The sequence below is a fragment of the Protomyctophum bolini genome (genome assembly GCF_963924005.1).
Source record: "Protomyctophum bolini genome assembly, chromosome: 1".
Classification (NCBI taxonomy): domain Eukaryota; kingdom Metazoa; phylum Chordata; class Actinopteri; order Myctophiformes; family Myctophidae; genus Protomyctophum; species Protomyctophum bolini.
In genome coordinates this window covers 36639984-36665333 of record NC_137862.1, presented here as the reverse complement: position 1 = coordinate 36665333, position 25350 = coordinate 36639984, and the positions used below count along the sequence as shown (strand labels likewise).

Here is a 25350-nt window from a genome sequence, read left to right as displayed (position 1 = left end):
AACTACAAATTACATTTTCTTTCCAATGTGTTGCTGTATGAAAAAAATCACACCTGTGTGAACTGAGTGGTGCAACTCCCCTCTCCCCCCTCCACCCCCCCCCCCCCATCTCTCTCTCTCTCTCTCATTAGCAGGCAACAGTGCAGCACTATCTCTCTCTCTCTGTTTCTGGCAAACCAGCGCCACTTTTGCCCCTACTGCTACTCTCATAGTCACATAGGTTAACACGGACATTGCTGTTCCTTGGCGTGCATGGTTGCACCACTCAAAAATGACAATTATTTGGAAATATCAGTTTTGAGTGTGCCAAATTTTGGTCTGAGCGTGCTTCTACTACTGTAGATGCAAGGTCAGGTCACTGGGTGAACTCAAATGCTTAGGAAGCAGGCAACATGAATGTACGTACTTGTGGACATTTTGGCTGAAGGGTGGTAGAGGAAAGGTCACCAGCAGGGTTCATCCTCCGTCCGGGCGGACGCTTCACTTACTGCCTGCTAGCCCCCTGCATTGAACTGTCCTCTTCCCCTCTGCCCCTAGCCCCCTCTAGCCCCCTCTAGCCCCCTGCATTGAACTGTCCTCTTCCCCTCTGCCCCTAGCCCCCTCTAGCCCCCTCTAGCCCCCTGCATTGAACTGTCCTCTTCCCCTCTGCCCCTAGCCCCCTCTAGCCCCCTGCATTGAACTGTCCTCTTCCCCTCTGCCCCCTCTAGCCCCCTGCATTGAACTGTCCTCTTCCCCTCTGCCCCTAGCCCCCTCTAGCCCCCTGCATTGAACTGTCCTCTTCCCCTCTGCCCCTAGCCCCCTCTAGCCCCCTGCATTGAACTGTCCTCTTCCCCTCTGCCCCTAGCCCCCTCTAGCCCCCTGCATTGAACTGTCCTCTTCCCCTCTGCCCCTAGCCCCCTCTAGCCCCCTGCATTGAACTGTCCTCTTCCCCTCTGCCCCTAGCCCCCTCTAGCCCCCTCTCTAGCTACACCTACTGCTGTCTGCTGCCCATCACCACAGAGCCCTGCAGACAGCAGCAAATACCTGTCCCCCACAGGGTCTCAAACTTCTCTGGGATCAACATGAAAATCTCACCTTTTCATTTCGTCTCCCCTGTAATAAAGCAACACATTCATCCCCCAGCCATGCCAAATTAGCTCTTTGGAGCCTCAGGTTACTCAATGTGAAACAATTAATCTGCAACAATCTTATTATTTCCAGCAATATCGATATTTTAATGCTCACAGAGACGTGGCTAAAAATTTAAAGCTCCTCAATGAAGCCTCCCCGGCAAGGCTAGGTCCAGCCTTTCTCCGTCTGGTATTTCAGACCTACTTGACCTTTACAAGCAAGCTCGCGAGCTGAGATCATCTGGCATGGCATGCACTTCTTACCTAAAACAGGTTGCAAAAAAACTATAGACGACCGGGCCATTGCAATCTGAGCACCGTCACTTTGGAATGCCCTCCCCTGGAGATCAGACTTGCAGAGTCTGTGTCTCCTATAAAGACTCACTTTTACAAAGCTGCTTTTAACTCCTTACCCTTGTGATTTTGTGATTTCTTTATTTTGTATCTTCTGTTGTGTTATTGATGTATTGTATTCTGTGCCTATTTGATGTCTGTGTTATTTGATGTTTTGTGTTCCTTTCTGTTAATAGCACTTTGTTCTTAAAGGTGCTATACAAATAAAGCTTTATTATTATTATTATTATTACTATTATGAAAGCACTCAGCATATTTCATGGCATGGAACAATTAGATTGTGAGATGTTGTGTGATAATTTGGCCTAAAGAAGATGGAGGTAGAGGAAATTCCCCAAAATCATTAGGGTTCATCATTCATGTGTGTGTGTGTGTGTGTGTGTGTGTGTGTGTGTGTGTGTGTGTGTGTGTGTGTGTGTGTGTGTGTGTGTGTGTGTGTGTGTGTATTTTTAAGTGATTGAAAACACAACAGACAACTATGAAAATGTTCCAGTCCTCTGCACATATATGAAGCTGGATCCCCTTCAGCTTGTCACCACATCTAATTGTAGCCAGCTACATGGCTATATCTGCACCCTGGGTATGCTATACCTTTGTCCCTTGACTCCTTTCATCACTCTTTTGCATACAGTACATTGATTGATTTCATACTTTACAAATAGTTTTGTATAGTAGTTTATACCGGTAGTAAAATTTTGCTATGATTGTTAAAAGGATAACAAAAAAGCCCTAGGGGCTTGTTTCCATTGTGGACCAGTAAGATGTTTTTACTGCCCCAGACAGTGGTCCTTGAGGGGGTCCCTGCTATGGGACAGGGAACCCCAGTGGTCCTTGAGGGGGTCCCTGCTATGGGACAGGGAACCCCAGTGGTCCTTGAGGGGGTTCCTGCTATGGGACAGGGAACCCCAGTGGTCCTTGAGGGGGTCCCTGCTATGGGACAGGGAACCCCAGTGGTCCTTGAGGGGGTCCCTGCTATGGGACAGGGAACCCCAGTGGTCCTTGAGGGGGTCCCTGCTATGGGACAGGGAACCCCAGTGGTCCTTGAGGGGGTCCCTGCTATGGGACAGGGAACCCCAGTGGTCCTTGAGGGGGTTCCTGCTATGGGACAGGGAACCCCAGTGGTCCTTGAGGGGGTCCCTGCTATGGGACAGGGAACCCCAGTGGTCCTTGAGGGGGTTCCTGCTATGGGACAGGGAACCCCAGTGGTCCTTGAGGGGGTCCCTGCTATTGATAGATCTGAGAATGTACAAATTGAAACCCATGGGTTCATTTGGTTCCATTTGTACAGTTAAATTAAGACAATATTTTACAGTTTGGGTTGAGAATCATTGTTGTAATGCATTTCATGATTGACCACTTCCTTAGAATACTAATCAAATAACCATGTCCCAAAAAGTAGCTTTATTTTGAGTACTAATCTGTCATGCGGTGGCATAATGATTAACCCAAAATGCAGGAAGTCACATTCAGGAAACAGTGTTGATTTCAGTATTTAATATGAAAAATAGGCAAAAGTCTTACACTGAAGTTGAAAATCAGGAATCCAGGCAATAAACTCACACATGAGTAGAATGCAGGAACACAGGACAAAAACTCACACTTGAGGAGCACGCAGGAATCAAAACGACAAAAAGACAAGTAGTCAAACAGGAACATGCAACGACAACTATCAAACTATGAACTGACAAATGTGTTTTGCAATGAGTCCAGTTATATAGGGGGCAGGCTGATTGTAGAAGTGTTCACAGGTGGGATGACGAGGGAGTTGGAGACAGGTGAGTAAATGGGACTGCAGTGTGGAAAGGAAAGTGGGAGTGGCCAGGGCTGACATGGTCTGTGGAGAGACAGACCCTGACAGTCATCAATAAGGTATATGTTATTGCAGGGCTTGACATTAAGGCATTAAACCAATAAATATTTCCGGACAAGTGCATTCAAATTTTACTTGTCCGTTGGACAAGTGATCACAAGTGACTCTTGGTCTCACTTTTTCTGTGACGCTCCTAGCAGCCAACAATATTGTCTGACATCATTGTCTGGCTTTCCAATCACCTTTCCAATATCGTTGTCCACCATTCCGTTTCAGGAAAACCTCGTGTTATTCTGTGGCTTGTTTCTTTACTTTCAATGGGAAAAACGATGTCATATATTATATGGCTACTGGCCATCATCACATATTTCTTTTTGCTAATCGAGCGATCAATCTTCGATGATTACATGAAACATTTCAAACATGTAGACGGCCCCCGAATGTATGTGATCTTACATACATTTCATGTATTCCAAATACACAGCCATAGATCGGTCCTATCCGTGCACGGTTAGCAGACAGTCAGTTAATTTCATATTCATTTGAACGTTCTGGCAGAAAACGTGTAGGCCCTATTTAGTCAAATATCTCCACTTTTCCACAAGATTCACACGGACGACATTCTCTATGGCGAGGACTGAACATATCAAAACTTCCTTCAAGAAGCACAAAATGTGTGGGACTCACAATTTGCAGGCAATCACCCCACACCAATCCAATTGGGTGTGTACACTAGTGTTGTACTAAAGTCCTTGACAAGTCTCGCCCTTGTGGTCAAGTTTGGGACATAACATGCATACTTTTGGAATAGAGTTCATTGTAGTAGGCTATGCATAATAGAACTGACCAGCCTGCCCTGTATACCTGATTTTGAGCTCTTCTAAAATCAGTAAAATATAATAGCAGTGTGATCAAGATTGTTTTCTGGTCTGGGTCTCGACTTGGTCTCACTTCCCGGTGGTCTCGGTCTCTACTTGGACTCAACCTCCTCCCACACTCGGTCTTGACTCGGACTTGCCACCCCACCCCCCTCTGACTTGGTCTTGACTTGGACTCGCGTATGTACGCAGTGCTACAAGTTTAAATGCAGATGAGGTCAGTCTGCTAACTATGCACGGATAGGACCGATCTATGGCTGTGTATTTGGAATACATGAAATGTATGTAAGATCACAGTCAACACATTATAGGGCTATTAATTTATCAACTGAGAATATTCATCTAATATTCAAACTTACAGTTAGTTGATTTTAAATGTATTTGTGTGTGCTCGTGTTCCGGACAAGTGACATTTACCTTGTAGAGCTGATTCCATGTGATGTGTGATGCCATCCAAACCGCTATTTAATTATATTTTTCTTTTTACAGACTTACGTTCCTCCTCAGACAAAGAGGTGAGTAATATTACAAAATAGTCCTTGACTCCTTGTACTAGAACATCGACAGAATAATTCCACCTGAATTCATTGAAGGAAGCATGAGCTCAGTTTGGAGGAAGAGTAGCACCCAGGATTACAGTTTATTAGGGAATTGGCACTGGGTGAAAAATGGTTACAAAATCGTGGGATAAAAATGTATAGTTTTGTGTAAAAAATCAGACCCGTCTGAATGAGTGGTGCAGGGTATCGGACTATTGGTTGTCGGACTGTTGGCTGTCGGACTATTGGTTGTCGGACTATGTAGTCTGTACTGTACTGTACTGTACTGTACTGCCTCTCATCATGCACCTGTGCATGTTCTATACACCGTAGTCTGTACTGCACTAACCTCGCCTCACCAGGCATTTCCACCTCGGGGGAAAGCCTGGTCTCTGTTCCAAAAGGGCTGTGTGAACCGGTCTGGAGCGGATGATATCGTTACGTCATGTTGTAGTATTGTTTTATGTTTTATATTCGACAGGATCAATCAAACGGAATTTCCTTTTCCCTCAAACCGGAAGAATAACAATAAAAGCTCTCGTATTATTGAGAAAAATCAGGTTGAGGGAAAAGGATGTTCCGTTTGATTGTTCCTGCCTGTCGACTACAAAACAATACTACAACATGACGTAACGATATCATCCGCTCCAGACCGGTTCACACAGCCCTTTTGGAACAGAGACCAGGCTAGTACTGCACTGTGCTCTGTGCTGGTCTTACACTAAAAACGACTGGTGTTACACTAAAAACTCAGCTTCCCATCATGCACCTGTGCACAGTGTGAAGCTCTACAACGCCACTTTGTCACCTGTTGGTACTCTAAACAGGTGTGTGTGTGTGTGTGTGTGTGTGTGTGTGTGTGCGCGCGCGCGCGCGCGCGCGCGCGTGCGTGCGTGCGTGCGTGCGTGCGTGCGTGCGTTCACAGGGTATAAACCAACCCAAACACGCATTGAAATCTCGTAAGTTAGTTTGTCGATATGAATGTATATTTAATTTTATGTTCCACCATAGACATGTCTTTTTGTTATTAATCTGTCTGTCTGTCTGTCTCATTGTGTTCCTCAGGCTTTGCAAGGAGTGTCAGTGGCAGTCAGAACATGAGTATGCTAGTAGATGATATGAACAAACTTCTTCAGGTTAGTGATGTGTCTATCATTTCAACTACATGCTTTCACATCATAGATCAGTGGTTCTCAAACTTTTTCATTTCAAGAACCCCCAGTTTGATATGTTAGGGTCCATTTGGTTCCATTCGTACACCCTCAGATTATTACCTATAACTACAGTATCAGTCATTTAGCAGCCTGTAACCCCCTCAAGGACCTGTGGGGGTCCCTGGACCCCACTTTGAGAAGTACTGTATAGATAACATGAACCCTAGCATCGCTATTCATCATAATAAATAGTTGAACTGTGAACATTTGGTCAAAAAGGGCAAACATTCTGCAGAAATAGCAGATCCAAAAGCTCATAACGTGTCACAATGCAACGTGTTGTGAGCTTGTACAGTAGGCTATTGTTTGCGAAGAGATTTTGTGTATTTTATTCAAAAGGAGGGGACCAAGTATATATATATTATTACCCTGGTGGGGAAACCCGGTCACAGCATACAAATGAAGTGGTTCTACACATAATGAAAACTAGTTCTCAACAGGCCCAAAAAGTAAGATCTTACCCCAGCACCAGCACTCGCCCAGCAGTCTGCTGCCTGTCACCCAGGAGGATGCGCCCCTTTAGGGCGAGGTTGCTTCTCGCTCTCAGGCGTCTTACTGGTATACTGATTATATTTCTTTGAGACAGGCAGCAGACAAAGAATTGTTGCGCATGGAACTGAATGCAGGCGAACCCACAGACGCAAGCAGGGTGAGTAACATTACGTTTGGCACCTACAAAAGTACCTGCAGACTTTATTCCTGGCCGAGTAACAGTGAAAGGGCCAGTATCCACCACGGCATCTGAACCATGTCTCATCTCATTAGCCTCGGTACCCAGGCTTTTACTTTTGTTCGCATTCACATGACTAGAACAAAGAACCATCTATAATCAATAAGCATGATTCACTAGGTCCTCTCATATAGAGCTCATACATTATGAGCTGTACTCATGAGTCATGCCTTTTCACTGCAAACCTTTCTCCCAATCTTCCGCCAGTAGTCTGAAAACCCACCTTTTCAGACTCCATCATGGCCCATAGCACTTACCCTACCCCCTTAGATAGCACTTTTTAGACTTAGATAGCATTTGAAACAGACTTATAGCATGTCATGTAGACAGCACAATAATTGCATCGTATTCATAGCACTTCATAGTACATAATGTATAGCATAGCATAGTATAGTTATAGTATAGTATAGAGTATATGTATAGTTTATATGTATAGTGTCATTATATCTATGTTCTAGTTACGTTCTTAGCTTACGCATGTTTCATGATAAATGCATTTTATATATGTGATGTATTTCCATGCTTTTTTGTTCTTGCCTAATGTAAATCGCTCTGGATTAAGAGTGTCTGCTCTTAGAGAGTACATAAACATGACACTATAATCTTACCTTCTTTACCAATAACAGGATAACTTCATTAAATACTTGCTTGAAGGCACACGAAAAGTTCCTCCACAATCTATTATACAAAACGATGAAACAATAGGCCATATTATCAACTGTACAGGTGGCATCTTTACTCTCTCACTAAAGAAATGTGGCGGAGCAACAAACCCAAACTCCAATGTAAGTTCATGCAAAGATGTGTGCAAGAGAACCTTAAGAAACACAAAGACAAATCACACTCAAAGGTTTGATGTTTTGTTCAATTGTTCCTTTCCAGTATTTGTTTGAACAAGTATTTGAGATTTACAAGGCAATCAGCATACTGGTGGCTTCAGGAACTAAAAAGACAATTGTTATAAAACATGCAATGGGAACCTTTTATCAAAGCAGGTTAGTATTTCTTTTATTGAGAATATCAATCGCTTTCTATTATCAAAATGGAAACATGCAATTTTACATAATAATTTGCATGACAAAGAATTCTGTTCCTTTGCATAATCTTTCAGGTCCATTTGGTTCCATTTGTACACTATCTGGAGTTACATTACTGTAACACTGTGTTGTAATATGTTTCATCCTGCCAGCCACACACCAGCTGCTATGGACCATCTAGTGCTGGGCTCAGAGGAGGATGGCATTGTCATCAAGTTCCCCTCCTTCTCTGCACTCCAGTCACAGCTGGGAGGGTACGAGACTGTCAATGCCCAGGTCTGTATAGAGCAGTGGTTCTCGAAATACATTTGGGGCCTCCAAATGTATTTAGCCGCGGACCCCCATCTGGAAAGACTTTGAACCAGGAAACCCCATACAAGATTTACATCCTAAAATTCTTCCAAAATTATGTTTCATATTTTCAAGATTAAAAAAAAGGAAAACATATCTACAAGCTCACAATGCATCACAGTGTAACGGTGTGTAGTTCAGCTATACAAATACCGTAGCTGATGTACCATAGTTTACTTTATATGGCAGCAGTAACAACCACCACTGAGCATGCATGTCTGTCTGTCTGTCTGTCTGTGTGTTTTAAGGCTGTACCCTAGCCCTTATTTTAGGACTCGAACTTCGGCAGGAATTTGAGTGAACATTCGGACCAATCATGACAAACACAATTTTTCGGGCCTTAGAAAGTAGATAAAACGGCAGGTTACAACACGTTTTGTTCATCTTTGTAATTATTTGGTCCAAAATAGTGTGTGTTGTCATGATTTGTCATGACAAGAGTTGGCTTCGTACGACGCTTAAAGGTCTTTAAATAAATAAGTTTTGAAATGCCTATGGAGAAAATGAAATGGAGAATTTCCTGGGCCACTCGTCGTTCTGAAAGGGGGAGGGACTGCGACACTCTATTGTGCAAAAGGATGCCTGTTTAACAGATTAAATGTAATCAGCAGGGCGCAGCAGGGAATCGAACCCCATCCCAGTAAACCAGGAGCTCCATGCCTGTGCCAAAGTGCTTAGTTTGCGATGCAACGCAAAAACCTACCCTAGGAGTAGGAGCCCTACCCTATACCAGCCCTACCCTACCAGCAGCAAAGAATACAAAAACAGATACTTACCGTGAACCATCACGTTCTTCTGCAGATGACAGGCAGTGTCCACAAGTTAGGTGAAATGAGGTGAAATGACAGAACCGGCCGAAATTGTGGCAGTCGACGCAAAAGACGCAACGCAAACGAGTGCAACAGCAGGCAGCCCGACGCGACGCAACCGCAGGAAGCCGGAACGCAAACGCAAACGAGAGCAACACCATCAGTACCCTGCAGAACCACACCAGCGACAGCAAAGGACAATAAACAAGATTTGTACTCACTGCGCAGCAAGCAGCTCTTCCCAGCAGCAGCTATAGCGTACAGTTCCTACCTCAATGTCTTGTGCAGCCTTGCAGGGAGGGGGGCATCGGTCTGGGACACTTCACATGGGCTCCAGGGTGGGGGTCCTCGGAAGCCTAAATTGGTGGGGCTGTGGGGCCCACGGACATGGCTCGTCTCAGGGTCTAGGGCTTGGTCCTGCCTACACCACTGGTGCAGTGACTCTTCATATTCTGGAATTACATGAAGAGAAAAGTGTCATTAGTGTCATGTAGGCCTACATCACATTAGAAACACATGTGGCTGTATAGCCTTGTCAGCCCCCACAGCCCATATTTTACAACTTAACATCCCTCCCCCATTTTTTTATATATACATTTTCCCCCAACTTTTGAAATATGTTTTCCCTTCAGCTTTGAATGAAGTTTAAGCCCAACATTGTATTGTGCGTTTGTGAAAATACCAATTTTATTGAAGATGAAGTGTTAGCATGTTTAACCAAATGGACCCTTACAGCTCTCGGTGTAGGAATGGAACCAAATGGACCCTGTCCACTGTCAAGAGTTTGAATGCCAGTCAAAAAGACACCATGAGCCATATTGGAACAGTTACCTTAACTCTTGCTATAAAACATAACTCACATCTCAGTGGCATTCATTCACAGATCAAGTTCCCCAAACTGAATCATTTAAAACAAAGCTAAAGGTTTAAGTTTAACATTTAGTTACCTTCTTGCTACAGCCAGACGGTGTGTAACTTCTTGCTACAGACAGACCAAACACACACCAGGAAGAATAATCAGAGTGCTGCTTCCACTTCCGCTTTATATAGTTGAGGCCATCACAGGAGCCAATCAGCAGCTTGGCTCCTCCTAAACGTTAGCCAATCACACACACACACACACACACACACACACACACACACACACACACACGCACACACGCACGCACGCTCGCGCACGCGCACACACACACACACACACACACACACACACACACACACACACACACACACACACACAGACAGACAGACGCAACAGCGCAGCAAGAGAGAGAGAACTAACCTTTTTCTCAAATTGTGCCGTGCTGGTGTGTGTGTGTGTGTGTGTGGGTGTGTGTTTGTTGCTGATTGGCTGATTGGCTGCAGGCCCATCACCAAATGAATGTGCACAGGGGATTTTGGAGAGGGACAGCACAACAAGGAGACTTCTGACAGGAATGCACGAGAAACTTACTTTTTAACATATATCACATTCTCGCCGAGATATATTTTCGAGTTAATAAAAAAGGAAAAAAATATATATATTATTTTTTATTAAAAAAAAAACCGAATGGTTCAAACCCATTAATTAAGTGTGTGTGTGTGTGTGTGTGTGTGTGTGTGTGTGTGCACGTGTGCGTGCGTGCGTGATACGTGTATTGTGTGTGTATGTGTGTGTATTGTGTGTGTATGTGTGTGTATATATATATATGTGTGTATATTGTGTGTGTGTATGTATGTATATGAGGAGAATGTTGGCTCACTTGACTTTCTGTTGTTGTTTGCTTCTCTAGGTGACTACCTTTACTAACAATCCCCATCCATCAGATGAGAACATCTCAGGAATCCTCATCAGTCTCATACTTAACGACGGATCCTCAGACATCCGTCTGAGCAACTTGCCAGAGATGATAGAGGTATAGGAATGACTAGAATAAATTATGTCCCACGGTGGTACGAATATGTGTTAGCAAACACAGAGGTGTCTGTCGGTGTACAGCTAATCTCTGGCACTGTCCAAAAATATTTGTTTCAATCATTTACAATGTTTGATGGCTACAATAATATTTTGATTCTATAATAATACCATCTTTTCCAAATCAGACTAATGGATCATTCCTAATGCTAAGCCTGCATGCATTTCACTTCCACAGATTTTCCTTCCTGCATGGATTTGTTATTTTGTTTCAGACTCTTACACATTTATCTCATCTCTTACTGTTACCAATATACAAGGGTTAAAAAACAAATGGGAAAGAGAATTGAGTACTGTATTGACAGATGAGTGGTGGGCAGACGCACTATATAGAGTCAACTCAATCACCTCATGTGCACGCCTCAGCCTAATTCAACTGAAAGTAGTACATATAGAGCTCATCTTAGTAAAGCCAGGGTGGCTGAAATGTATCCTGAGGCAGACTCGAAGTGTGATCGTCAAACCCCTTACAGTAAACAAATCAGAAGTTAGAGATGATTGCTTTTTCAACACTGCTAGCTAGAAGAAGAATATTACTATCTTGGAAGTTGCCAAATCCACCCTCTCACTCAATTTGGCTCATGATGTGATGTAGCCTACTTCTTAAGCTTAGAAAAAATAAAATTCTCGGCTTCACTAAAGCCCTTTAGACCCTTTATAGATCCTTTATAGAATACTTCAATATTCGTACCTCCCTGGATTAGACTGCTCGGTGTGACCCAAATATAACGGACAGTGGATTTCAGAATTAACAGACAGTGCCTCTAAGTAAGTGTATAATACTTTGACTGTGACCCATGATGTGACCTGTGTTTGGGTTTCTTTGTCCTGTTTGTCCTTGTTTCTTTGGGGGGGGTGTACGTTGTTGCTTTTATGTTTGTGTTTCTGTGATGCTTTGTGATGTAAAAAACGGGTGACTATGTGCAAAGAGTTTCTTGTCAGATGTGCTGCTAAACTGTCCCAAATAAAAAAACTATATATTAAAAGAATGTCCAGGTCCTCCATCACTTACGAACAGTACTGCTGTGTTTCTCCTCTTCAACAGATTTTCCTTCCTCGTCCAGGTCCTCCATCAATTATCACCAATACTGCTGTGTTGAAGAGCGGCGCTCCACCAGTACTGACAGCATTTAACATCACAGATGCTAATGTGACGCTCTTCTTCAGTGTGGAACCCAGTTTCAATGTGTCCCTGCTGATGCTACTGTTCCCAGGAGCGCCTGCTAAGGAGACCAACTACACCAGCACAATCGTGGTCAATAACACAGGTAAGTGTAACAGGGGTGCACTTTCTGAAAAACTTTTTGAGCTATTCTTGCTATTGTATTCAATCACTGTCACTGCAGTGTGCCATAGCTTGAAATTTGTTCTGCATTTTGCTCCCTGTAACAGGAGGTCATCGATGGATGTTGACCCCTGAAATGTTCCAACAGACCACAGGAACATGGTACATTAAGACCACCGTCCTCAATTACAGTGGGGAACAATATGTGACCTTGAACTTCAGCTCGTACACCAGCAAGTGCTTGTACTGGGACACAGAGCGGAAGGTCTGGAGCAACGCAGGCTGCAGGGTGAGGGGGATCAAATTAAAACTAGAAAAAGTGCCACTCAGGCCTCCTGGTGCCACTATAATAGTGAGTGTATATAGTGTAATAGCCAATGTGAAACGGGTACCATTTGTTCTTACGCCTTTGATGGAAATTGGATGATTTGAGGCATTTTGTTCCAAAAATGTGTTTTTCAAAAATCCCCCTGTTGGTGGCGCTATAACAATGTGAAAAGGGTGAGATATATTCCTCAGCCTAGTGCATGGAAGTGCGTGGACATAAATTACTCTGTTTGCATTTCTCAATTTATTTCTGCATTTGTAAAAACAACAAAAAAATGAATAAACAGAACATAAAAAAAAGATGTCACGTGCACCCTGCGTTCATGATTTGAGGCTTTTTGTTAAAAACGGGCCAATCCTGCAAACTTTGAAAGCCAATGTTAGCCAATTAGGATGGAATATGAAATATCGGACAGATTAGCACATGACTATAGAGATGCTGTGTAAGGATTTGCAGGATTTTTGGACAAAATCTGGAGGAGTAATATATAAAAAAAATGTTTTACTAAAGTCGGCCTCCTGTGGCACTATAACAGGCAATTCTGGAAAATGTGGGGCAGAGGTTCATCGTTGACATCTAGGGAGTGTGTGTGCAAAGTTTGGCATTGACCGGGTTAACGGTGCCGGAGATGAGCTGCGAATGGACGGGCGGACACGCACACGGACGGAAGGAGTGCAAAACATACTCTCTCCCCATGATTTCGGCCTGGTGGAGACAATTAAAATAGTTTAATTAGTTACTGTATGTAAGATCTATCAAAGGTTTTCAAATAACTGTAGGCCTAGTGGTTTTCAGGTAAAAGTACCTCTGTAGACTACTTAATTACAGTACTTGACACTTACTTTCCACCACTGATTGTTTCAGGTGGGGATCAGAACCACTCCACATCAGACTCAGTGCCTCTGTAACCATCTCACACTTTTCGGAAGTTCTTTCTTTGTGATGCCCAACTATGTGGACGTATCCCGTACGGCGGAGCTGTTCTCCACCGTGTCTGAGAACTATGTGGTGCTGGCCCTGCTGTGTGCTTTCTTTGGTTTGTACCTGCTCACTCTACTGTGGGCCTGTTATGCTGACCGCAGGGCTCTCTCCAGGGTGAGGTTTGATATTTTAATATTTTTGTTTGTGTTTTAATGTGTATTGTATAATAGCATCACTGTCGGTGTGGAAATGTAGTTATTATTTAGTCACAAGCTTACTTTTCATTTATAAAACCCACAGACACACTTTTTTTCCCCTCCAAACAATTGCAGAAAAGTAGATAAAAAAGGCCACAACCTTGCAAGCAAGAAATAGCTTGTAGATTATTTAGACTTTGGCTACTTGTGAGTGACATTATAGTATGGTGAATTAGGCCATTAGTTATATCATGGAGACACAAGGTTTCTGCACAATATTATGCTGTATATATTGTGTTTAAAGAAGGTATGATGCTCTGACGATCTTATGACTGTCTTAAAGGACCACTTCATCACTTTTCAACCTATCTTCAGGTCATGATAATCATGATAAAATGGCATGATTTTTTTAAACAAGATTTTGGTCAATGGTCACCCAACACTGATGTTTCTATCAATTCTATGCATTGAAAATGCTTTCCTGTTGCACTCTCAGAGGAAGATTATCCTGCTGAAGGACAACCATCTGTGTGCTCAGTATAACTACCTGCTGGGGGTTCAGACCGGCCAGCGGAAGAACGCTGGTACCTCTGCCAATGTAATTCATCATTAATATTGACCATTGTGTACAGTACCATGATTTCTTAAGCCTATACACTATAAAATCCTCAGTGTTCATTTGTCAATTTGTAACTAACTCTGAGAGACATAAATGTAACCAAACCTGTAAGTAAGTGTCCATTTCGTCACATTTGTTCACTAAGGCTAAGGGCAGATTCACACTGAGTCCGATTGAAACTGTACAATCTCGAGTGCAATCTGCCCTGATTGCACACACCAAGCAGTAAGACTATAATGATAACGATAAAGACATAATTTGAAAGATCGTTCCAATGCATGAAAGATCGTTCCAATGCAAGTGGAGGGCGAAGTTCACTCCACAACTATAAAATAATACAATGGTGAATGATATACAGTAGTTACATCTATCATTATAGTTAGTGCTTGGTGTGAATGGCCCTGATGATTTTACTGTGTAGCCTATTATGTTGCCGCCGAGTCACGACGCTCAGTGAATGTGGGAATTTACAATTTAGCCACCATTTCCATCAGAGTGCCGTCCTTGCCTCCTTTAGGTCACGGTAAAGCTGATAGGCTCGGAGGGAGAGAGTAGCACGCATAACCTGGAAGATCCCGACAGGCCTGTGTTTGCCAGGGGAGCAGTTGACATGTTCCTGCTGGCCACACCTTTCCCACTGGGGGATCTGCACAACATTAGGCTACAACATGACAGCTCTGGAGGCCACCCCTCATGGTATTGTAGTCAAAGCATAACTGAATAGCAAGGGAAACAGTAGCTCAGTCATTTCAGTCCTCAGCTGTTCACTAGATTACTTTGCTAACTATCTTCTCATGCACTTTATATGGGACTACCTCTTTTCCAGACTTTTCTACCCGATGGGCATAGTTATATGCCTAAACCTAACGCTTACCATAACATTAACCTCGCAAAAACCATGCCTAACCCTAACATTAACCTCGCAAAAACCATGCCTAACCCTAACCTTAACCCTAACCATATCTCACAGAATAATAATCTCAAATCCACGCCCATCTGGTAGAAAGAAAAAGAGAGAATCCCCACTTTATAGCAATATTACTTTTGATTAATTCTTTTTTTTTCAGAATCAGAATTTGTTTAATTTGACATCACAGTTTAAAAGGTATAAAACAGTGGGTGATTCTTTTCTTGTGTGCGCTCCATCAGTGTGTAGTATTCTGTGAGAAGAGAATGCTCTCTATAGAGGTATAGTGAGGGCAAATGGAAAGAGATAGAAAACAGGTTATACAGATAGATGTACATGGTATTTAGAATGTTTTGTATGTGTACAGTTCGAAACATTAGCATCATATGCAGGTGGGAAATGGAAAAAACTAAACTAAACATATTTCACAACGGTAGCTAGTAGCCATGAAGGAAATATTTCTACTATCCCGGTTGTTAAAATATGTTTAGTTTCGAAATAAACTGTGGCAAGTTGAGCTGGATTTGATATTTGAGCCATGTGGAGGGTGTCTGAGTGCTTTTAGTGCTAAAATGTGATGACATTGTCTCTCAACAGGAAATCCTCTTGACTATCACTGCAACAGAAGTCAAAATGTCAGGCTGGCCTCACTATCTTGTTTGGGAACTGCTCTTGTATTATGAATATACAGTCATTTGATGTGTGATATTTTGTCTTCCTCTATTAGGTACATCAACAAAGTGACAGTGCAGAACCTCCAGACGCGACAGGTATGGCACTTCCTGTGTGACTGCTGGCTGAGCACTGACCGGGGCGATGGCGTGACCAAGAAAAACTTCAACACTGCAAAGCAGAACGAGATTCGGAGCTTCAGGTTGTGCACCAGTTTAATAATCGGAAGCAACTCTTGTATCAAAATAAAGTTACCACCATATCATTGCTGTAGGGCAGATACCTTGTATCTTTATACAAGTTAATGTCCTACGCCTTATGCGTTGTGAACTTGTATATCTGGTATTTCACAGTCAGAGTCAGTTTCTGTAATGAGCTTCGATCCCTTCTTCAGGAATATCTTCCATAGTAGAACATCGACTGGCTTCAGGGACGAACACATCTGGCTGTCCATTGTGGACCCTCCCTGGCGTAGTCCGTTCACACGTGCCCAGAGGGTGTCCTGCTGCATGAGTCTGCTGCTCTGCACCATGGCTATCAATATCGCTTTCTGGAATATTCCTGTAGACGACACCTCCCCAGTCATCTTCTCCATTGGTGAATGAACAACTGAATTACAAATTACAAATGAACGACTAAAGGCTCATTCATAGTCTTTCGGTGGTGAGGTGACCACCGCTCCAGTGGTGAGGTGACCACCGGAGCTGAAATAACGTTGAGCGGTGGTGAGTTAAAGCAGAGAGAAGGGCTGGGGCGGTGGCGGTGGTTTGCTCTTCACCGCGGCTCGTGACGTAAAATCCAGACGTACTGTATGTATATGTATGAGCCTAAGGCCAATTCATACTCCACTTTTAAGTGATAAGGTGACCACCAAAATGGTGGTTAGGAAAAACAGTGTTTGAGTGAGCGGTGAAGCGCTTACCACCACGACATGACGTCATGTTGTAGTTTTCGCTGGTCAACTTATCACCTAAAACTGGAGGATGAATAGGCCTTTAATGGAATTACAAATTAAATGAAGAGCAGTGTTGTGCTGCACACTGGTAACTCTGTAATGATGAGTAATGCTGTTGTAGTACAGTAATGCATGCGTGGCAGCGTGCGTGCGTGTATTACTATACTTGAAGCAGTATAGTAATACAAGTCAGGCACTGACTGAGATTCAGGCGGCTTTATCTCTGGAGGTAATTCCCACATTACATGTGTCATTGGTAAAATCTACACGTCATTGGTCAAACCGACGGAAGCGTGTTTGATTGTTTGATTGAAAATTATTCAAGGAAAGGTTGTGCTTTGTACGACTGTGACTTGACTTAAAATTGTTCATTGAGATTATGATTATGAGATTATGTAGTCTCTGAGGACCAGGAGCCTACTGCCTGAGTCAGCCGTAGATAATACAAAACACTGCATCACACATTTGGGAACACTACGTTTCCAAGGGCATCTCCATTCTCCAGCTGCGTAGGCAATCAGTAACTGCCACATTTGATCTCTGAGTCGATTATGTTAGCAGCTTGTACACAATAGATCAAACTGGGCAAATGCAAATTTGCTCACTCAGTGACAATCATATGTCATTGGGACATGAATTTATGGCTATACAAAATTATACATAATATATGACATTAATTACACAATAGAGAGGTCCAAATGTTCCCACAACATTATATAATTTGATAAATAGAGTAGACATTGTGAGGACAATAATTATTGTGCTGGTGCTCACAAAATAAATCGTTGTTTTATGGTTTAACAATATCGGGGGAGTTAGGTTTACAAGAAAGGTGTCGGGTTGGGGTTAGCGTTAGGTTTAGACTAGAGGTTATAGCATGGTTCCCCAATTAGCGGCCCGCGGGCCATCTGCGGCCTCGACCTCACGCGTGCCGACTCGGCCCCAGCGTGGTACCCTAGTCAAAATATGGCCCTTGAGGAAAATTAATTGGGGAACCCTGGGTTATAGGAGGGTTAGAGTTATGAGTGATTTATGCATAGTTGCATTCCAATGTTGCACAAAATAAAATAGCCGATGTCGCAGACACATTGTGAGCCTGTACAGTATTTTCAGCTTTAGGTAATTAGTATAGTATAGTAATACAAATATGTGTGTGCGACTGTGCGTGCGTGCGTCATGGTGTGTGTCAGTGACAGCAGGGCAGTGTCAATGTGGCCTGGTAGATAGACCATTCATTTAATCACACTGACTGAGTTTGTGTGCCTCCACAGGCTCACTGCACGTCAGCTGGCAGGAGATCATGGTGGGGGTGGAGAGTGGACTACTCATGTTCCCCATCAACATCCTCATCGTTACCATCTTTCGCAGCATCAGACCTCGCCTCTCCTCACCGGTTAAAAAGATCAGCGAAGAACAGAACTTGAAAACTTCCATGGTTACCATAACAACCATTCTGAAGGTCTGTATGTATGTACGTACAGTACGACATACTGTATTGTATGTGTGTTTGCAGAGAGTGCAGGCACCTCAAGGTTCAAGGTTGTACTTTATTGTTACTTATTGTGTACATGTACATAAGAGTAAAACCTATTCCTTCAGACAATGCAGCAGCATATAACAACATCATACAGCAACAACAGCAAAAAAAGATAGGATAAAGAGTGTGCAAAAAGGTTTGCAAACAAAGGATAACAAGAAATGAAAATGACTCAAGTCATTATATATCAGCTTGCATTCCATTCTCTTGCATATCCCTAATGGAGCTTTCTGTAGTCGCGTTTGCAGTCTCTAGTCATGGTGCGTTGGGGGAGAGGAGAGCGGGCTTAGTGTCCCATTGGCCGTTGGGCTTACTCTCCCAGCAAAAGGGTGAAATCCAATCATGAAAATCTCTCCACTACATCGCTACTAGACCACGTGACTAGACTAGAAAGTCTGATCATTGATTCAGCTCTGCAAGCTGATAAAAATCATCAAAGTATCATCATATGCATGTGCATATGTTTTCCCTGTAGTAGCAAAGTTAGGTGAACTTTGTGTGTTCCATATACAACAAATTTAGGAAGGTGCAATTCGAGCATAATAGTGGAGGACGGAGGTGTGAGGGAAGGGGGGGATAGCATTCTCCTTTGCCCTGTTCTTATCAGTTTGTTCATGTGGTAAAAAAAAAATCTACTATGAGATCAGATATATTTTTTAAATACCTACAATGAAACTACAATGAAGTGCCAAAAAATAAGTTTAATATTATGTATGATGACAAATTGCACTTGAGCTTGTATGTGTACTCTACATACAAGCTGAAGTAGTTACAGCCGAGAGTGACTTTTACATAATCGTTTCGTCACCTTATATATGTCCTCCCACAGCCCTTTTGCAATTTGCATTGTGTTGTATTTTATTGTGTAGGAAATTGAGGAGCTTGTTGGCTTGCTCAGTGTAAGTAAGAGGAACAAGGTGTTTGAGCTAAAGGCCAGACTGGATTCAGCCTCTGATCTCTTCCCTGCACTGGACAAGGTCCATGAGCTCATCCATTTAATGCAAGGTACGAATCTTTATTCATTTTCATTGACTGTATTGCCTATGCTCTAAGTTGTATTTCTATCCTTGGTAGTTTTAGATATTTATACGTGATGGTAAATCAGAGAAAAGATTGCCGTTCTTAAATTATTTAGTCAGTGTAATAGTGCTGAAGTAAAAACTGAACCAAGATGATGATTCTTGTGTACTCCTAGAGTACTACGTTTTTATTTCTGTATATATTAGAAGTATCATATTTGTTTTCTTTTATATGGTTACTATTGTCATTGTTGTCGTATTGAACCCTAACTGAAGTTTCAATAACTAGAGTAAACATTGACCAACTGACTTGAACTTGTTGTTTCTGTCCCTGTTGTCTGTACTCTACTGTATACTGCTGTTTCAGGGGAGGCTGAGAGTAACCCCCATTGGGTGTACTGTAGCCAGTTTGTCCTTTCCTGTCTTTCACACCTGTTGCTATGTCTGGAGAAACTGGATGTGAGGGCCTTCCCGAGTCCAGAGGAGCATCAGCAGGCGCTCAACCTCACCAACCTGATGCTTCGCAAGGCTGAGATGGTCTTCAGCAGTCACACGGCCTACTGGTCTGTCCCATTACGCATGCTGCACAGCTCATTCTACACAGTAATTTAAGTCAGTGGTTCCCAACCTTTTCTGGATCAAGGCCCACTTGGAAAATCTTTAAAATCCAGACGTACTGTATATGTATGAGCCTTAAGGCCAATTCATACTCCACTTTTAAGTGGAAAAACCCTTTATTTGAATGGTCAATCAATTGTGTTCTGGCAGTGCAACTAAAACAGTAAACAAAGTTCCTAGTTATCGATGTTTTTTTTAAGGTTTCAAGAAAAGAAATACATTATTTTTACATTGGATTTTCTTTATATTAATATTATATTATCATTCAAAGCTTAGTATTTTACAAATTATTTAGGGGGGCCCTTGCTATATCCTCACGGCCCACCAGTGGGCCCCAGACTACAGGTTGGGAATAGCTGACTTAAGCATACAATGACATATCATCTGACACTTGTATTGGTGCTTACTCTTCTTGCTGTCCTTCTCCTATCTCCATCACTTCTGTGTTCCAGCCCCTCTCCTGTGAGTAAGAAGAAAAGGCCTTCAGGTTGCTTCCTGCCCTGGTGGTGTGTGTTCCTGGGTTGGTTCCTGCTGCTGTCAATCAGCGGATTGTCCACCTATTTCACCCTGCTCTACGGCTTCCAGTATGGAAAGGAGAAGTCCATCCAGTGGGTCATCTCTCTGGGCCTCTCCCTCTTCCAGAGCATCTTCATACTGCAGCCACTCAAGGTATAGGCATGCTAGACACATACAGTAAATTAGAAGCATTTTACGTGCATTCGGGTGGTGCAGGGGTGGCTATCCTCCACCGCAGAGTAATCTATCAGGGGTGGCTATCCTCCACCGCAGAGTAATCTAGGGCTATACTGCAGGGAGTCTGGTTTATCTGAGTGTCTTCTGAATCTACACCAACACAATAGGCCCATGTTCTTATCTGAGTGTCTTCTACATCAACACAATAGGCCCATGTTCTGAGTGTCTTCTACATCAACACAATAGGCCCATGTTCTGAGTGTCTTCTACATCAACACAATAGGCCCATGTTCTGAGTGTCTTCTACATCAACACAATAGGCCCATGTTCTGAGTGTCTTCTACATCAACACAATAGGCCCATGTTCTGAGTGTCTTCTACATCAACACAATAGGCCCATGTTCTGAGTGTCTTCTACATCAACACAATAGGCCCATGTTCTGAGTGTCTTCTACATCAACACAATAGGCCCATGTTCTACAGTGTAGAACATGGGCCTATTGTGTTCGTGTAGAACATGCATGGGCCTATTGTGTTCGTGTAGAATCTACACGAACACAATAGGCCCATGTTCTTATCTGAGTGTCTTCTACATCAACACAATAGGCCCATGTTCTTATCTGAGTGTCTTCTACATCAACACAATAGGCCCATGTTCTTTTTTTTTTTTTTTTTTTTTTTATTAGATGCAATTGTGAACAATAGCCAAGTAATACATAGTAAATACATATCCATTGGCCAATCAAATGGTTCACTGCAGCTCAACAGTCAGTGTGAGGGGTGGTCAGGAGATGTCTATGAGCTCTGCGTTTAAAAGCTTGAAGGCCGTTGTCTGTGATGGAGTCCACTACATGTTCTGGTAGGCTGTTCCACACCTGAACAGCAGTGTGTTCTTATCTGAGTGTCTTCTACATCAACACAATAGGCCCATGTTCTGAGTGTCTTCTACATCAACACAATAGGCCCATGTGCTACACCAACACAATAGGCCCATGTTCAATAGGCTCATGTTCACCTCCACCTGGGAGGTTGATACCAGGCTGTCAGTCAGCAGAGACTGTTGAGTGGGAGGTGTAGGACAAAGGCTCTACAGTCTACATCCTCCCGGTGGGGGCTCGATCCTCACTGGCAGACAGTGGAGCCAGTAATGGCAAGCAGTGGGAGTGATTCATTGGCGTTTTGTGGAGAAAAAAAAGAAAAAGGACAAATCACACCTGTGTGAAGTGAGGGGCGCTCTTATCATCATACATCATCTCATTCCGGCCAATCAGAATGTGCGTCCTCACCTTCACAATGTTTGTGTTACGCAATGTTTGTGTTTACACAAACACTCAAAATTGTCCATTCATTGTCAATTGCATTTAATGTTTGTGTTATAGGACAAAGTTTGTGTTTGTACACACACTAAAAGCTGGACATAGCCCCTCAAAAAAAACATTTTTCGTTCTTTAGCCATGGTTTCATTCACTTTTTCGAAAATCTATTCTACAGTACATATGATAGCCTATCTATGATATAGCCTTTTTATTAAAATGCTGGAATACGATGTTGTGTTAAGGAATTCCACCTGTGTCTGTCTCATAGGTGATAGGTGTGGCCATTTTCTTTGCCCTGCTACTGAAGCCTGTAGCAGTAGAGGAGACTGAAGAGGCAGAGCAAGTGCTGTTAGGTAAAAACACTGTATACATTCATCAAACAACGTTAAATGTTATTCTCTAGGCCTGTCACAATTATTACACAATCACCTAATCTCAATTATTTGAGATAATCACAATTATTTTCAAACATTTAAAAAATAGGGGAAATAGCCAATCCAAAGCCCACAACGTGTCACGTTATGAGCGTGTATATTAGCCATTTTCTTTTTTTTGAAGGTTTGTATATTGAAGTTATTTTCTTATTTTCGTATAGCCTGTTTAAACACTCTCCCTTGAAATCGCATTTCAATTCATTTGTGTGGAGTCTGGACTCTGCTAATGCATGGTTGGCTGTGGGAGTACAGTATTGATAGACAATTGCATTACAAAAAACGTGACGTCTCCAACTTTGTGGCTTGGCCCCGTCTTATTGCTGCTTGCAGCTATATCTTTTTTTATAATGTTGCAATGTAGTAAAATGTCTTGATGGTGACAGCCCTATTGCTCTCTGCTGGGAGTTTCTTAACAGCATATTGCACTGCCATTCATAATTTCATTATTCAATCATGACATCAATGTACTGTATTTGTGCAAGTAATACTAAGTGCTTTTCCCCCAGGCTGCCTTTCTTCCCTTGAATGTTTGTGCTGTCTAGTCTGCCATGTGCCGTTTACTTTAGTGGGGCAATAAGATCATGAATGTTTGTGCTGTCTAGTCTGCCATGTGCCGTTTACTTTAGTGGGGCAATAAGATCATGAATGTTTGTGCTGTCTAGTCTGCCATGTGCCGTTTACTTTAGTGGGGCAATAAGATCTTGAATGTTTGTGCTGTCTAGTCTGCCATGTGCCGTTTACTTTAGTGGGGCAATAAGATCATGAATGTTTGTGCTGTCTAGTCTGCCATGTGCCGTTTACTTTAGTGGGGCGATAAGATCATGAATGTTTGTGCTGTCTAGTCTGCCATGTGCCGTTTACTTTAGTGGGGCGATAAGATCATGAATGTTTGTGCTGTCTAGTCTGCCATGTGCCGTTTACTTTAGTGGGGCAATAAGATCATGAATGTTTGTGCTGTCTAGTCTGCCATGTGCCGTTTACTTTAGTGGGGCAATAAGATCATCGCATATGAAACTATAGCTATAACTAGACGGTCAATTGGCTATGAATATTCTGCTATAAAATATCAATATTATGACATACTTTAAGAGATGTTCCTATTTGTAATTATTGATTAACTAGAGGTAACAAACTGTCTGAAGGCTGACACAAACCTTCACACTTTCTTTTGCCTCTAGTTAAACTTAGTAACTTTCCACCACTGCTTTTAATGCTTAATTCCCTCTAATATCCCTGAGTGGCATATGAAGTCATCCTTCCCCCAAGAGTGGAGATGGAGAGTCCGCCACTGTCATTCTAATGGCACGGTCTTCTCTTTTTAATAGAGCAACGAGGCAGGTGTGGACAATACTCTGGCAGGGATGGAAGCGGAGGATTCTCCACATAGCTGCAAAACCTGTCCACAGAGCTGCCAATCCTGCCCCCCTAATACACTTCTCTGCACTGTTACAGTACATGACATGGGAGACTTAATTATCAGAAATAGCAGGCACACTTACACATAGTATAAGTGGAAAAAAGAGATTTCCCACACTATTTTTGCACCAAGAGCCTCAATTATTTTTGTCAGCACGGCTTTTTCTGAATATATTGGACTATTTTGCTGGTCTTGCACCTGGTCCATTGGTAATCCTTGAGTCACACATTCCTATATTATATGTATAGACTTATTAAATGTGATGTATCATGTAACCCTGTAATGTGTTGTGTTTGTATGAATTCTGATGTAGTAAGATAATGATTTAAATGGGCATTTCACTTTAAAACACTTTGGGGTTATTTAAACATCTATTTGAGTTTTTGTGTGAAATCCAAACTGTTTTAAGTCTTGATTCAATATTTAGATATTTCATATTTACTTCATCAGACACGCTCCCCTCCTATATTAACCCATTAAACTTCAAAATCTGTTACTCATTGGACACTGATGTCCTGGCTCCTGCTTGGTGACTAATATTGTTCTTCTAATGTACGAAGGGCCCATGGTTTTTCCAATTACTTTTTATTTATTTATTTCACGCTAACTGTATTTTTTTCCCTTTTAAAGAAAAAAGTAATTGAGAACACACGGTCCCCTCCCTCATACATTACACAATATCAGTGAGTCAACCAGGGACATGCTTTCAGGGACATGCTTTCAAATGATTAAAGTCAGTTTGAAGTTCAATGGGTTCGCAATCGAGATTCCACACTACATTGTCTAGTCCACAGTATGATTCACTGTAGAGATCAGACATGGGCATGGGCACCTTGGGCAACATGGAATAAAGGTTTCCATTTATGCATTGTAAATGTGATTTTCTGTCTCACAACTGTTATTCTCCTTGTATTTTGTGTCCTATATTCTCAACCTTAATTGCATCTTTTGCATGTGATTTGTACTGTCTTTCGATTATGAAACATCCAAGACTTATTTTTATTTGATTACATTTATAAATAAACTGATTGATTGAGACCAGGTTGGCTCATGTTATGTGTTGGTACTGTATTTTCTGCGTGAAAGATTGTGTTGTCTCCAACAGCATGTATACTGAACTACAGTTAAGCATTGTCTAGTCCCCAGAGGAATCCACAGAGAAAAAGTATTGATTCAGCTGAGAACAATTCCGGCTTAGTTAATATTCCGTGGACTTAAACTTATTTAACCTAAAATTACCAGTTATCAAGCTATTCTTTTTATAATAAGTTACTATACAAACAATAAAACTCAATTAGTTTATCTTTGCTGCATGTTTAGGCATAAATGACAAGCCTTTCAGGCTGGTTTTTACTAGAGTATAGTTCTTTAGACTTAACTTAATTTTTTACTTGAGAAATATTGAAATATTGTACTTTTGACTCCATACAACTGGGAAGGACAAAAAGTACCTTATCTACAAGCTCACAATACGTTACATCGCTAGATCTGCTATTTTTAATCAATTTTGTGGATTTTTGGGGGAAGATTTCTGCATTTCAGTCCATCAATTGCATTGATGCTGGTTTAGGAATGATCATGAAGAAAAATAATAAAACCGTGCACACCCGTGAAACACATCGACTCACTGGCCTTTGAACGTCTCGG

At 42.3% G+C, this 25350-nt stretch overlaps 1 protein-coding gene across 1 annotated transcript; it reads left to right on the top strand.

Annotated features, from left to right (window-relative positions):
- The first annotated feature begins 6505 nt into the window (after nt 1-6505).
- Nucleotides 6506-24457, top strand: pkd1l3 (polycystic kidney disease 1-like 3). Its single transcript, XM_080766288.1, has 18 exons — nt 6506-6553; nt 7261-7419; nt 7517-7629; nt 7824-7947; nt 10604-10726; nt 11831-12053; nt 12178-12359; nt 13263-13493; nt 14013-14114; nt 14653-14831; nt 15770-15916; nt 16109-16311; nt 17941-18128; nt 19076-19211; nt 19593-19788; nt 20296-20512; nt 22121-22205; nt 23612-24457. The coding sequence occupies exons 1-18, from the start codon at nt 6515-6517 to the stop codon at nt 23671-23673; spliced, it is 2709 nt and encodes a 902-aa protein (XP_080622414.1). The 5' UTR covers nt 6506-6514; the 3' UTR covers nt 23674-24457.
- Nucleotides 24458-25350: the final 893 nt, after the last annotated feature.

What these genes read in the sequence shown, in the direction of transcription:
- pkd1l3 (XM_080766288.1), top strand. Translation starts at nt 6,515, where the DNA reads ATGGAACTGAATGCAGGCGAACCCACAGACGCAAGCAGG. An exon ending in ACCGCAGGGCTCTCTCCAGG is followed by an intron (nt 13,494 to 14,012) that starts GTGAGGTTTGAT and finishes TTGCACTCTCAG; the next exon opens with AGGAAGATTATCCTGCTGAA. An exon ending in CCCAGTCATCTTCTCCATTG is followed by an intron (nt 16,312 to 17,940) that starts GTGAATGAACAA and finishes GTGCCTCCACAG; the next exon opens with GCTCACTGCACGTCAGCTGG.